Raw genomic sequence first — 13,566 nt, 5'->3', positions numbered from 1 at the left:
TTTCCAATGCATAATGAGTCTACAAAGTAATAAATGAAGGCAACTATGTTACCACACCTATGACACTACCCACTGTGAAGGTAGTAATATAGACTAGTAACATATGTATGTTACTAGTCTAAGTTACTCTCCACTATGACCAGCCTCAACGACACTTCACTGTAACCCCTCCGCCGCTCCACGTCCCGGTGCGCCTACCCTCTCCTCTCTCCGCCCTTATATAACACCATCACCAACCGCGCTCCCCCGGCGCACCTCCATGCCATATTTATTACTCCAATCCATTCTACAACACTGCAATCTTCTTCTTCTTCTTCTAGCTAGCCACCTTACGCGCAGCTACCTGGCTGGCTAACTTAGCTTCAAGTTCATTGTCCACACACACATACGTACGTTCGTCAAATGGAGGAATCTATCAGCTCGTCTAGGACCCCGGGTGCTTTAGCTTCAGTCTTGGACGGCGACGTCGACTGCTACGCATCCGGGCCTGCCACCGCCGTGGCTTCCGACGACAGCGGCTGGACAGCCTACTTCATCGACGGCGACGACACCTACCTGCAGTTGCACAACTCCCAAGAGGTGCCAGCGAAGAAGCCCCACGGCGACCGCGCCTCCACTTCCACCTTGTCCACCGCCAGCAAGACCAAGGCCAAGGCGAAGAAGGCAGCAGGCACCGAGGAGAACAACAAGAAGAAGATGCCTCGTTTGGAACCAGCTGATGAAGACCCTCTCCAAGACACAGCCTGCTCCCCTGCAAATGCAACTCCTCAACTTCACCTGCAGGTACGCTTACTCCATTTAAGTATTTCTGCCCATGCATGCACTGCACTCACAAGTTAGGTTAATTCAATCGATCACTGATCAGGGTGTCCTCTCTCATGAACAAATCAAATGTTGATCGTCTCTCTCAAATATTCATCAGTATGCTTTCGTGGGCATGCAGGATGGCTGGCAAATTGCTGGCTGCGAGTGTGAGCAGAGATCATCGTCCGCGGCACCAGCAGCGCGGCAGTGGGTTGAGTACTGCAGGTGGGATTCTTCTCGGGAGGGGCCGGATGCAGAAATTAAAGAGGTGTTGGCTTAGTCCTTGTTAAACTGTTGGTGGACCAGAGCAGACCAAAGACCAAACTGCTCACCACTGAATTGTGTAGTTCTTCTACCTTAGTGCAAGTTTATTTGTTTATCCGCATGTTCTGCGCCACTAATCTCATGCGTGCGTTGGGCCCCAAACCCCTGTTGTCATGTGCAATAATTAATAGTTATATGTAGTTGCTGCTGTAGCTTGTACTACCGGTTTGACAAATTTCTACTCCCTCCGTCCCGTATATTACGAGACGAAGAGAGTAGCGTTGATGGATTTTTTTTCTCCGAAAAACTTTCATCTATTCATCAACGGTCAACTGTCAACGTAGTGATGCAGAGGCTGGGGTAAAACCCTTTTTTGAAAAAAAAAAACTGTCAACGTAGTACAAAAATCATAGAAGTAAAAATTGATCCAGGTCCGTAGACCAGCTAACGATGACTTCAAGCACTGGAGCTAGCCGAAGGCACGCCGCCGTCATCGTCCCTCCCTCGTCGGAACCGGACAAACATTGTTGTAACAGACAGTCGGAAAGTCGTTGTGCTAAGGCCCCATAGGACCAACACACCAGAACAGCAACCGCCGCCGATATGAAGAGAAGGATAGATCGGAAGGATCCAACCTGCAGACACACTGATGTAGACAAACGAAGACCGAATCCAGACGGTCCACCAAAGACAAACGCCGACCGGATCGCACGAGATCTGGCGGAGACAAACCTCCACATGCCTTCCGACGATGCTTAAAACATCACCATGACGGGGACTAGGCAGGGAGAACCTTATTTCATCTTTAAGAAGCCGCCGCCGGCTCGTCTTCTTGAGCATGTCGCAAACCCTAACAAACTCAGAAAAGCACCTAAAAACGGAGCCCTTTTGCCGGCAAGGGCCGGTATCACCGCGCCTCCATGGTCCAATCACCATGGCAGATGAGGTGGACCGGTGCTGACGCAGGTGAGAGGCAGGGAATCCCTAGACGAGAGGCAGGGAAACCCTAGATGAAAGTTCGATGGATTTACCTGACAACATCTCTTGCTAACTGATTGCACAACTATCAAATTAAGCTCGGTAAAATGATAGATTCAATTCAATTTCTAGCATCGACCTATCAAGACCCAACCACAGGGCAATGCGAGCTCATTAGACATGTTATGCAATTCAACCGGGGATCACTAAACGGACGGCACCAAATGTTCATGAACATATTCGATCGTTTTTGCGGACAGTGAGCAAGGCGTTGGCCATTCAACTGTAGCCATTAAATTCAAACGATAGGCTATGACTGACAATGGGCTAGACGTACCAATAGGAAAAAGAAAATGAGTGTAATACATGGGCCATGGAGGATGTGGTCCAATTAAGGGTGAGCCTTTTCTAAAAAAAATTAAGGGTGGGCCAGTCGAACGTACATATTCTCTCAATCCTTCCTCAATTTGTGCCGATTTAGGGGTCTTATACATTTGTATCGGTCTCGGGACATTTGATGACTCCTGTTGGAAGACCTAAAACGTCTGAACTATACGGTCCAGAAATTTACGGACATGATGGTTCGCATTGGAGTTGCCTTAAGGTGTCCCCCTGAACAGCTAGCATGAAAATGATGCCACATTCAACCTTATAAAATCGTATTTTGGCTCTCTGGTAACTTATTCATCCACCAAAAGCTATGAACCAACCAGTGGTTGGATGATTAGGAAGAGAGTGGTATCCCCAGCTCATCAGAGTTCAAGTCCTACACATGACACTGGTGCTCGCATTTTCTTGAATTTATTTCTTTTCTTTTTTGCAAGTGATAAACTGTATTGCTCAAATCATAGTGTTTATACAATCAGCGAAAGCTAGCTCAACAGCAACATCCGGACCAGAACCAACCCGAGTCATCGCTCGTCCTTCTAATTTAGCAAAACTAGTTTAGCTATTGCGCCGACTTTAGGCTTTCCGCCGATGTGCGTTCAGTATGAGGAGATGTTCTTATCGATTACGAAGGCGTCTGTGACGACTTTATCAATCTTAAAATGATGTGCCGACTCAGTCTCTCAGAGATGCTCACAAGAATAGGATATGCGTCCGTACATTTATAAGGGTAATGTATGTGCGTATGTATGGTTTCCTACGTATGTACTGTGTTGAGAAAAAAACACATCTAAAAGCTGTTTGGATGTGGCATCAACCGGACACCCGTACTAAACAATTCCAAGACCTGTGGAGAATGCCAACACCTACTAACTTGGACACGTCAATATGGCCAGGGGTACTTTTATATATTTTGCAGAAAATTCAGGACTCCATGAATGATGTTATGTTCAGAAGTGATCTTGATCACCTTACCTCGGTTATTTTAATTTTTGCAAGGTAAAAGGGAGTTTTATAGACTCATCGGTTACAGTAAGAAACATTTTGAGGAGATTTGATTTATAGACTCATCGGTTTGAAGAAGCGAGTGATAACGTCTCCGCCTCCTCTCCTCCTACGGGACTTGAAGTACTCCCGCAGGTTGAATGTGGGATCATTGTCATCCTAGTCGTTCACGAGTACATAACATTTCTGTGAAGTACGGTTCTAAATTCTCGGTAATATAAAGATTCCTAGGTTTGAAGAGATTAGGATTATCATTATAAGGGACTGAAGTACGTACGTTTTCTGTTATCGGTGCACACATTATGCATATGATGCATGGTACTGAGCGGCTGCCCATACAAAAGGACAAGTAGGGCAGCTAAGCTAATTACTAGCACTAGATAGCTGCAAGATTGATCGTGATCGATCCACGATGCATGAGAGCATAGCCATAGCAGCTCCTAGCTAAGCAAAGCATGCATGCATGTATAAGTAGCTCATAGCTAGGTTAGTACACTGCTGGATCTGTCTAGGGTCGGCACAGACATTAACTGCATGGACGATCCATAGAAGATACACGTACGTACGTACGTGTTCCTGCCAGCAGAGCTCATCTCATCGTGGACAGACACATGCAGATACTGAGGCTGGTCATAGTGGGAGTAACATAGGTAGTAACATAGATGCCACATAAGCAAAATTAGTGATGTGGCAAGTAGTTAATGAGGAAAAAGGCAAATAGAGTAACATAATATGTTACCATCACATAGCGGTTTCCAATACATAATGAGTCTACAAAGTAATAAATGAAGGCAACTATGTTACCACACCTATGACACTACCCACTATGAAGATAGTAACATAGACTAATAACATATGTATGTTACTAGTCTAAGTTACTCTCCACTATGACCAGCCTGATATATTGTAGTACACATATATGCATGCACGCATGGATGCCATTGGCACGTGGAGTCGTGGACCACCAAACCGAACCCTCCTGTCAGTCGTGTGTCGATTCTGAATGGAATTATTGTTTTTTTACATGGTAATACGTGTCTCATTTATATAGAATAAAGATCAAGTTACAAGGCACGTAAGCATCGATCATACATGACTGAAAAGATAGAAAGATCCTATGCAAAATACCAGCGTCTGTCTCTTTTCTTCGACACCACCGAAGCGGCCACCAAAAGGTAAAAAGACAGATCACCTCTTCGCCCAAGCTCGACGCGGCTCTATCGCTGATCAGCAGCTTTACGGACCTCCAAAATAATTTGCCAAAAGCAAAACCATAGCCGTTGAAAGAATCAGACCGGGGCAACATGTCCCTGGACACGCCATCGAACTTCAGAACTGACACCCTCGCATGACGACGACGTCGGAGAAGGAAACCAAAACTGCCTGCCTTCGACCACAGACCCGAGACAAGATACTCCATCTTCCAGTTGTCACTTGCGTAGACAACCGCCTGTGCGTACTCCTGAACGACAAAACCTCCCTGCTCCACCATGACGTCGGAGACAACGCCACAGCAACGGGGACAGAGCAGAAGGAAAGACACACCTGATGGAGTCGCCGCCGCCGCATCGTCAACACCATCCATGAACCCTAACGCTGTCGATCTGAGGGATCGACAGAGACACGATGCCATCAACTTCGAGACGCCGCCATGAAAAACACCGTCGGTGTGGGAGTGGGGTTGAGACAGATTTATTCATCCGGGCGTCGCTCCCACCACCCCAACGACGCACCACGACCTACAAATCCAAAACCTAACTACAGAGCAGAGGAACGGGGTCTCCCCTCTCTCCTGCCGCTGGAGCAGCAACCGAAGGGAGAGGGGGCCAGCGCACCGGCCGATGGAGATCGGAGGAAAAAGTGCCTCGCCCTAATCGCGTGGCGACGGTGGCGGCTAGGGTAGGAAACGCGTGGAAATTATTGATTAGCGTACGTGTGAAATAAGTGACGCGCACGCACGCCGTACGCAATACGTATATGTACATGTACGTAAACCTATGATGCGTGCATGCATGCATTGAATGCATGCGCACGTGCTGCGCCAGGAGGCAATTGCAATCATATGTACATCCATCATCGCCCATGCCACACCAGCTCACACTGACACGGTACTCCGCCGAGGCTCAAGGGACTGACCACATGCGACATTCAAGGCTACACTATGCTGCCTGGTTTTTAAGAATGAATATTGAGATCTTCAATGTAGAATTGGATCACTCAACCTTGATCCGACGATTTTTCAAAGACTTCTCTCATATAATTCTTTTAGTGCATTATATTTTTTTTCCAAGGATATGCCAATGGCGTACCATATTTTTATAGAAGGCAGAAAGAATATTTACAAGACGCTAGCCAACTCCAAACAAATAGACTAAGGCCACTCTCTCACAAAACGCTGAAGACCTCCTACTCCTATCCCTGCAGTCCTAAGATCCTGCACCTCCCTCCGGATTTGACCTAACAGTTGCGTAGGGTTCATAAATTGCCACGGCCTGTTGAACACCCGGACATTTCTCTGTTTCCACAATGCCCAAGTCGTGATGATAACCAGCGTATCAAAACCACGCCGCTCGGCTCGCCTGAAGTGGCCTCTTGCCCGAAGCCACCACTCCATCAATGTATCTTGAGGCTCCGGAGTCCTGATTTGGGTGTTTAGATCTTGGAGACCTAGGTACCACACCTCTCTCGCGTATACACATTGGATAAGAATGTGTTCGACGTTGTCTTGGTCCTGCAGGCAAATGAAGCAAGAAGAGGGGTGATCTTGCAATCCATGTCTCGCACGGCGATCCGAGGTCCATAGCCGCCGCTGCGCGGCTAACCAAGCAAAGATTTTGCACCTAAGGGGTGCCCAACTCCTCCAAACACACTTCGCAAAGGGGACTCTCTCCAAGCCAGTGCATAACCTTTGGTAGGTAGATCTCGCCGTGTACACCCCTGATTTATCGCAAGGCCACGAGAAGGCGTCCGGCCTCTGCGTGTCTCTCTGCACAGATCCAACCACGTGCCCCAGATGCATAAGTTGAAGTTGGGCCGTGAAGGAGATGTTGCCATGGATGTCCTGGAGCCATCGATTGTTTGTTAGAGCCTCCATAACCGTTCTCCAATTGCGCGTGCGAGTATCCACGCAGCTATGAATCAGCGGAGCAATGTCCATGATCGCAAACCCATGGATCCATCTGTCCCTCCAGAACAGCACATGGCTTCCAACGCCTACCTTGATCGACACAAGGCTATCGAACACCTGCCTTGCCGACTGATCATCGGACATGGGAATACCTTGCCACGGTCTTCCAGGATCAGTTCTACGGAGCCATTCCCAACGAACTCGCAGCGCCAATGCTTGTAATTGCAGATTCTTCACGCCCAGGCCGCCAAATTGGGTCGGTCAACATATGGAGTTCCAGGCAACCTGACAATGGCCTCCGCTGACCTTCTCTTTTCCTTTCCAGAAAAAAGCTCTCATCCAACTGTTGATCTCATCGAGTACCCAGATCGGCGCTTCCATCACCATCAAGTGGTGGACGGGCCTGGCTGCCGCAACAGACTTGACCAGCACTAGCCTACCGGCCCTCTGAATTAGGCCTCTCTGCCACGCGGGGACGAAGCGCTTGGCTTGGTCCAGCAGGGGTTGCCATTGCGCCCTGGTGAGCTGCCGGATCGCCAGCTGCAGTCCAAGGTATCTAGAGGGGAACTCACCCGCCTGGCATTGCAACACGTCCGCCACTCTCTGTTGATCTTGCTCGTCCCCTCTGATGAGTATGGCGGAGGATTTGGCATAGTTAACCTTGAGGTCGGACGCCTCGCCGAAGATGTGGAGGGCGCTCCGAACAAAACTCATGTCATGCACCGATGGCCTGATGAACAGGGCAACATCGTCGGCATAGATCGACAGGCGCTGCAAAGCCGTGACTCCCGTTAGTGAACTGATAATGCCCTCCGATTCTGCTTTGTTGATGATGCTGGTTAAGACGTCCATCGCGATCACGAATAACAGAGGCGAGATGGGATCACCCTGCCTTAAGCCCTTGGCATGCACAAAGCTCCTTCCAGGGACCCCATTCACCACAACCTTGGTGCTCGCCGAATTAAGTAGCGTAGCCACCCATCCAATCCACTTGTTGCCGAATCCTTTTGCGTGAAGGACATCAAAGAGGAATGGCCATGCCAAGGAATCGAAGGCGCGCGAAATATCCAATTTGAGGAACACTCCTGGTTCACGACGGGCATGAATTTTTCTTGCAACTTGGCGCACGAGCAAGAAGTTGTGGTGCAAGCACCTGCCGAGAATGAAGGCGGACTGATTGGCCGCAACGATATCCTTCATCCTCCTCCTGGCTCTGATCGCGAGCATCTTGGCGAACAGTTTGGCAACGCTATGGGGCAAACTGATAGGGCGAAAGTCACCGACCTCTAGAGCATCCGGCTTCTTCGGGATAAGAACGATGTGGGCACGATTGAGCTTGTTGAATCCTCTGCTATCCCCAACGAACAGCTTGAGCAACACGGCCATGATGTCCTGCTTGATGATTGGCCAAGCACGGTGGTAGAAGGCCCCTATAAATCCATCCGGTCCCGGCACATGATCCGCTGGTAGCTCTTTTATGGTGTTCCAGACTTCATCCTCCGTGAAAATCTGCTCGAGATCATGGAGAACAGTGGCAGGGATCCCAAGAAATTCAAGGTTCAAGCCAGCGTCCCTCGCTTGGGCACGCCCAAGCAACCCTTCATAAGCTTCAGAGAATATATCCTCCTTCCAATCCTGGTCAGTGTAAATAACGCCATTGTGCCTGACCTGAGCGATGAAGTTCTTCGATCTCCGTCCATTAGCCACCGCTTGGAATAGCTTGGTGTTCGCATCCCCCTCCTTGATCCATCAGATCCTAGATCTCTGCCTTTCAATAGTTCTCTCTAGGGATGCGAGACCTAGCAGTGCAAGCTTGAGGGTGCGCCTGAGCCATAATTCTCCAGGAGAAAGCAGCCTGATTTCCTGCACTCTATCCAACCTCGCGATTACCTAGTTAGCCACCGCCATCTGAATCTTAATGTTCCCTGTTTTGCGTTGACCCCAGGCTTGGAGGGACGTAGCAGTGTTCCTGAGAAGCGCATCTAGCCGCTTAAATGGGTCAATGATCTCCTCATTGCAAGTCCAGGCCTCCCTGACTGCCTCCTCAAATCCATCCAGCTTAGTCCAATAAAGCTCAAAACGGAAACGCTTCTTGGAACAGAAAGGCACACTCGTGGAAAGGTGAAGGGGCACGTGATCCAAGATGTTGGTCGAAAGGGCCTGGAGCAGGCAGTCCGGGAAACAAAGTTCCCAATCGACAGAAACCAGCACTCTATCGATCTTCGTCATGGTCGGCGAATCTCTCTCGTTGGACCAAGTAAAACTCCTTCCATGCATGTAAAGCTCTTTGAGCTCGTGAGCATCCACAAAACCTCTGAACCGCTGCATCATTCTCCTGTTGAGGTTGGCATTACTCTTCTCAGAAGCACGGAGAATCATGTTGAAGTCGCTAAGGACCATCCATGGCCTCTGGCATGCTAGTCTCCTGGCTCGAAGCTCCTCAAGAAACGCAGTTTTAAGCTCATCACCTTGCGGTCCGTAAACCGCAGTGATCCACCAATTGGTACCATCCTTGCTATGAACCAAGCCACTAAGGGAGTTGGTGTCATGCACTAGGGCATCCACATCCATCACCGATCGATCCCAAGAAAGTAAAATCCTGCCACGAGTCTCAGACGCAGGTAAGTAATCGAAACCGTCGAAGGACGGGCCTAAACATTGGAGAACCACAAATTGATCCAGCACATCTAATTTAGTTTCCTGGAGGCACACCAAGTTCACCTTGGCTGCCTGCACAAACTCCCTAACCGCCGCCTTCTTCGCAGGACAGTTCAGCCCGCGCACGTTCCAACACAAAATTTGCGGGTTTATATCCATAAAGAAAGAAGCAACAAACTCCAAAACCACCAAGCGCTTAATGTGCACGCACCGCCGAGGCCGCGCCCTTTTCCAAAACATCCATGGGCGGCACCTCCTTGCCGAAGAGAGCCGCAATGACTCGGACATGCTGATCCCGCAGAGGTGAGTCGAAGATGTTCTGCAGCTCGCTAACCACCGTGTCATCCACGTCCAAGTCGTCCGGGACGAGTCCCAACGCTCTCATGAGAACATTCTCCGCCTGGCTGGCCTTGCAGCTCTTCTGCTCCGAAAGTTTCTTGCTACCACGCGTGCAGCGTCGAGGGGTGAAAGGCTCAGCCTTCGCTCGAAGTCTAGAAGCTTGGACTTCCTTGAGAAGGGGTGGGGCCAACTTCTTCATAAGACTAGAGCAGAACCATTTTAATTTTGAGTAGGCAGCAGATTCCTGTGCGGACATGCCATCAAGACCAAGCGGGCGAGCGATCTGCAAGTCCAGCACCTCAACAGTGGCCTTCCTGGGCGGCGGCACATTGGTTTGCATGGCTACCAAAGGAATCGCCTCAATGATAGGGCCATGCCGCACCGGGATCGACGCCCCTCCCTCCGATAGGCCAGCCTCCACACCCCCATGCACCCCAACCACCGAGTGGAACGCGTCCGCGCCAGAGTCCGTGCCAGCCGAGGGAATATCTTGTACAGGGGATGAGATCAGAACTCACACGGGATCTTCTGCGTCCGAGGGAGCACCAATCTGCATGGCCTCAGGAGGGGCACGTGAGTCCATCTGCAGTTCAGACCCGGCACAAGGGACAACATCCCCCGCATCCCCTGGCAACTGGACAGACAGAATCGCCTCGGGATCCTTCGTGACCATGGAGGCCGCCTCCGTCTGCGAGTCAGTCAAAGAGGCTCCAGGCCCACCTGATCCTCTTCACACGCCAAACGTGGCTCCTGTCCCAAAGCAGCCTGGTCCACCTGAACACCTGCTGGGGCTGTCGCGGAATCGACAGCACGCACCTCCACCTCCTCAATGATTAGCGCGACACCAGATCCCAAGCCTGGGCCCATGCCCAGGTCCTGCACCAGGGGGGTAGGCCCCACCAACTCCTTCGAGAGGATGCGAGCCAGGCCAACCACAGGATCCCTGACAGGGACAGGTGGCGATCTGACCACAGTCTCCATGGCAGGGGCAGGTGGTGAACTGACTGGCCGCCTCACAATGGGCGAATCCGAAGGGGTGGCGCGGTATGCGGGGCCCGCCCTCGAGGAGGGGTCCATGGGCGGCAGACGCCAGCTAGACGGCCCCACCCTGCCCACCAAAGCATGTGCGTAGGACCGGCCCGCTCCAGCGCCGACGGTGTCGCCTCCCGCCCGCGCAGGCCCGCGGGAGTCGCGCACTCCTCTCGTCCAGGGCAGGACCTGCAGCTCGCCGCCGACGAACGAGTCATCGGAATCGTCCGACAGCCCACTCTGCCCACTGCCGTCCGAGCTCGCCGGCCGACGCCAGTTTTCCGGCGGCGTAAAGTCTCTCAAGCGCCCAATGTGCACCAAGGTGGGGTACTCCAACAACCTGCTGCAAGCCTGCCGGCGCGCCGCCGGCGCCCCAGAGTCCTCGACCGGCTCCGGAATCCACAAGCGCTTCTCCACAGGAACCAGGTCTGGATCACGGCACCAAGCCCGAAGCTTGAACAGCGACAAGTCCTCCCGACTGGCTGTCTCCGGTGCAAGACTGACGATGTTGCACGATGATCCCAGGATTTTGTCTGCCGTCTCCCAATCCCAAGCATGGGATGGAATGCCCTCGATCATGATGTCCACCAGCACCCTCATCACCCTGGTAGTGGCCTGGGCTTGCCTGATCCAAGGCCGGAAGAAGAGCTCGAACCCCTGGTGCACCATCGAGTCGGCGCCCATGGCAGTGTTACGGAACTCCGGGGTGGCGAAGACGATCAGAAAGTCCTCCGGATGGAAGTGGTGCACCGAAAATGTGTGCCTAGGAATATTGAGCTGCGCCGCGATGGCCTTTGCTACCTCCACGCAGGACACCGGCGGCCTGGCGCCACCAACGTAGGCCACCGCGGCCAACCTGAGTCTTGCCTCCATGTCGTCCATGACCTGGGAACGCCCGAGGACGCAGAAATTCTCCCCTGGCATCCCCACCGGCAGCATGGGAGGCGCAGGGCGTGCCACAGGGACACTTGGCGAGAACCGTCCCGGCGGCGCCGGCAGCGTGTTCTTCCAAGGATCCAGCAGAACATGCCCAGCACCAAATGCCGGCGGGGATCCGGACTCCATCCGCGCGACTTTAGCCGCAGCGGCGCGGCGCAACTCCTCGACCGGGGCGGGGCTATGGGGCCTCTTGCACTGACCAGAAGAGTGGCCCTCCAGGCCGTAGCGGATGCAGAGCGGCGGAAAGGAGCAGTCTTGCTTGCGGTGGCCGGGCCTGAAGCACTGATGGCACGGGGGTTGACTGCGCTCCGAGGAAGAGGAAGAAGGCGGACGGGGCGAAGCCTGGACGCGTCGCTGCGCCTTGCACCGCCGCCGGAGAGCCTTGCGAGAGGCCTTGGCCCGGTTCCAGCTGGCCGCCGTCCCGGGGTCCGCCAGCACCGGCGCCGGCAACCTGTCTGACGCGGGGCCGTCCGAAGAGGAGCGGGCGCACGGCGAACCCGAGAGGCCAAGGCCAGAGACCACCGGGCGAGGACGGGGGAACGTGGACGAGACGGACTCCGGACTCCCAGATCTGGCCGCCATGAGAGGTGGTGGGGGAGGCGAGCGTCCTACGCAGGGGAGGTGGGCGCCGGGACCGGAGTGGTCACCGACGCGAGGGAGGTGGACGCCGGGGCCGGGGTGGCCGATGGCGAGGCGCAGGAGTGCAGAGCCTGCTTTGCCTCACAATTTAATGCTTCGCCACGAACTCCATCGGAAGCACCTTCATTTCCAACTCCCATGCCGCTCATGTTTCCATCGAAGCCACCTCACATGCCACTGCTACTTGTGAGATGCACTGGATTTCCCCGAAGAGCAGGGGATGATGCAATACAGTAGAGATAAGTATTTCCCTCAGTTATGAAACCAAGGTTGTCAATCCAGTAGGAGAATCACGTAACAACTCATTAGCAGCACTGCACACAAAATAACAAATCCTCGCACCCAACACGGACAAGGGGTTATCAATCCCTTGGGGATTATTTGCAAGATTAAATTGTATGGTGATAAATAGATAGATCAAACAAAAATACAAAATAAAATAAATAAAGTAAAAGTGCAGCAAGGTATTTTTAGGATTTTTAATATATGATAAAGGTAGACCCAGGGGCCATAGTTTTCACTATAGGCTTCTCTCTTGAAAGTAGCGTATGGTGGGTAAACAAATTACTGTTGGGCAATTGATAGAAAATCACATAATCATGACGATATCCAAGCCAATGATCATGTATATAGGAATCACGTCCGAGACAAGTAGACCGAAACGATTCCGCATCTACTAATATTACTCCACACATCGACCGCTATCCACCATGAACCTAGAGTATTAAGTTCATAAATAACAGAGTAACGCCTTAAGCAAGATGACATGATGCAGACAAAGTAAACTCACGGATGAATAAACCCTATCTTTTACCCTTAATAGCAACAATGCAATACGTGTCATGTCCCCTTCTGTCACTAGGATTGAGCTCCGCAAGATTGAACCCATTACAAACCACCTCTCCCATTGCAAGATAAATCAATGTAGTTGGCCAAACCAAATCAACAGATCGGAGAGAAATACGAAGCTATAACAATCATGCATAAAAGAGTTCAAAGGAAAACTCAAATAATATTCATGGATAATCTAATCATAAGCTCACAATTCATCGGATCCCAAGAAACACACTGCAAAAGGCGATTACATCGGATAGAACTCAAAGAACATCGAGGAGAACATTGTATTGAAGACCGAATAGAGAGAAGAAGCCATCTAGCTACTAACTATGGACCCGTAGGTCTGTGGTAAACTACTCATGCATCATCGGAAGGGTAGCAAGGATGATGTATGATACGTCTCCAACGTATCTATAATTTTTGATTGTTCCATGCTATTATATTATCAATCTTGGATGTTTTATATACATTTAGTAGCAACTTTATATCATTTTTGTGTGACTAACCTATTAACTTAGTGCCCAGTACCTGTTGTTTTTTTCTTGTTTTTTTACTTTGCA

At 51.2% G+C, this 13,566-nt stretch overlaps 1 protein-coding gene across 1 annotated transcript; it reads left to right on the top strand.

Moving 5' to 3' along the window:
- The first annotated feature begins 261 nt into the window (after positions 1-261).
- On the top strand, positions 262-1,288 carry LOC123041292 (uncharacterized). The gene is made up of 2 exons (XM_044463934.1): positions 262-783; positions 944-1,288. Exons 1-2 carry the CDS (start codon positions 403-405, stop codon positions 1,082-1,084), a joined length of 522 nt encoding a protein of 173 aa, XP_044319869.1. The 5' UTR covers positions 262-402; the 3' UTR covers positions 1,085-1,288.
- Positions 1,289-13,566: the final 12,278 nt, after the last annotated feature.

Source organism: Triticum aestivum, chromosome 2B (genome assembly GCF_018294505.1).
Source record: "Triticum aestivum cultivar Chinese Spring chromosome 2B, IWGSC CS RefSeq v2.1, whole genome shotgun sequence".
In the NCBI taxonomy this organism is placed as follows: domain Eukaryota; kingdom Viridiplantae; phylum Streptophyta; class Magnoliopsida; order Poales; family Poaceae; genus Triticum; species Triticum aestivum.
Note: the sequence above shows the minus strand (reverse complement) of the source record. Positions and strands in the feature narration are given on the sequence as shown.

Bases quoted from the DNA above. Each gene is read 5' to 3' on its own strand.
- LOC123041292 (XM_044463934.1), top strand. From the start codon at position 403: ATGGAGGAATCTATCAGCTCGTCTAGGACCCCGGGTGCTTTAGCTTCA. The intron at 784-943 runs GTACGCTTACTC...GTGGGCATGCAG, and splicing joins CTCCTCAACTTCACCTGCAG to GATGGCTGGCAAATTGCTGG.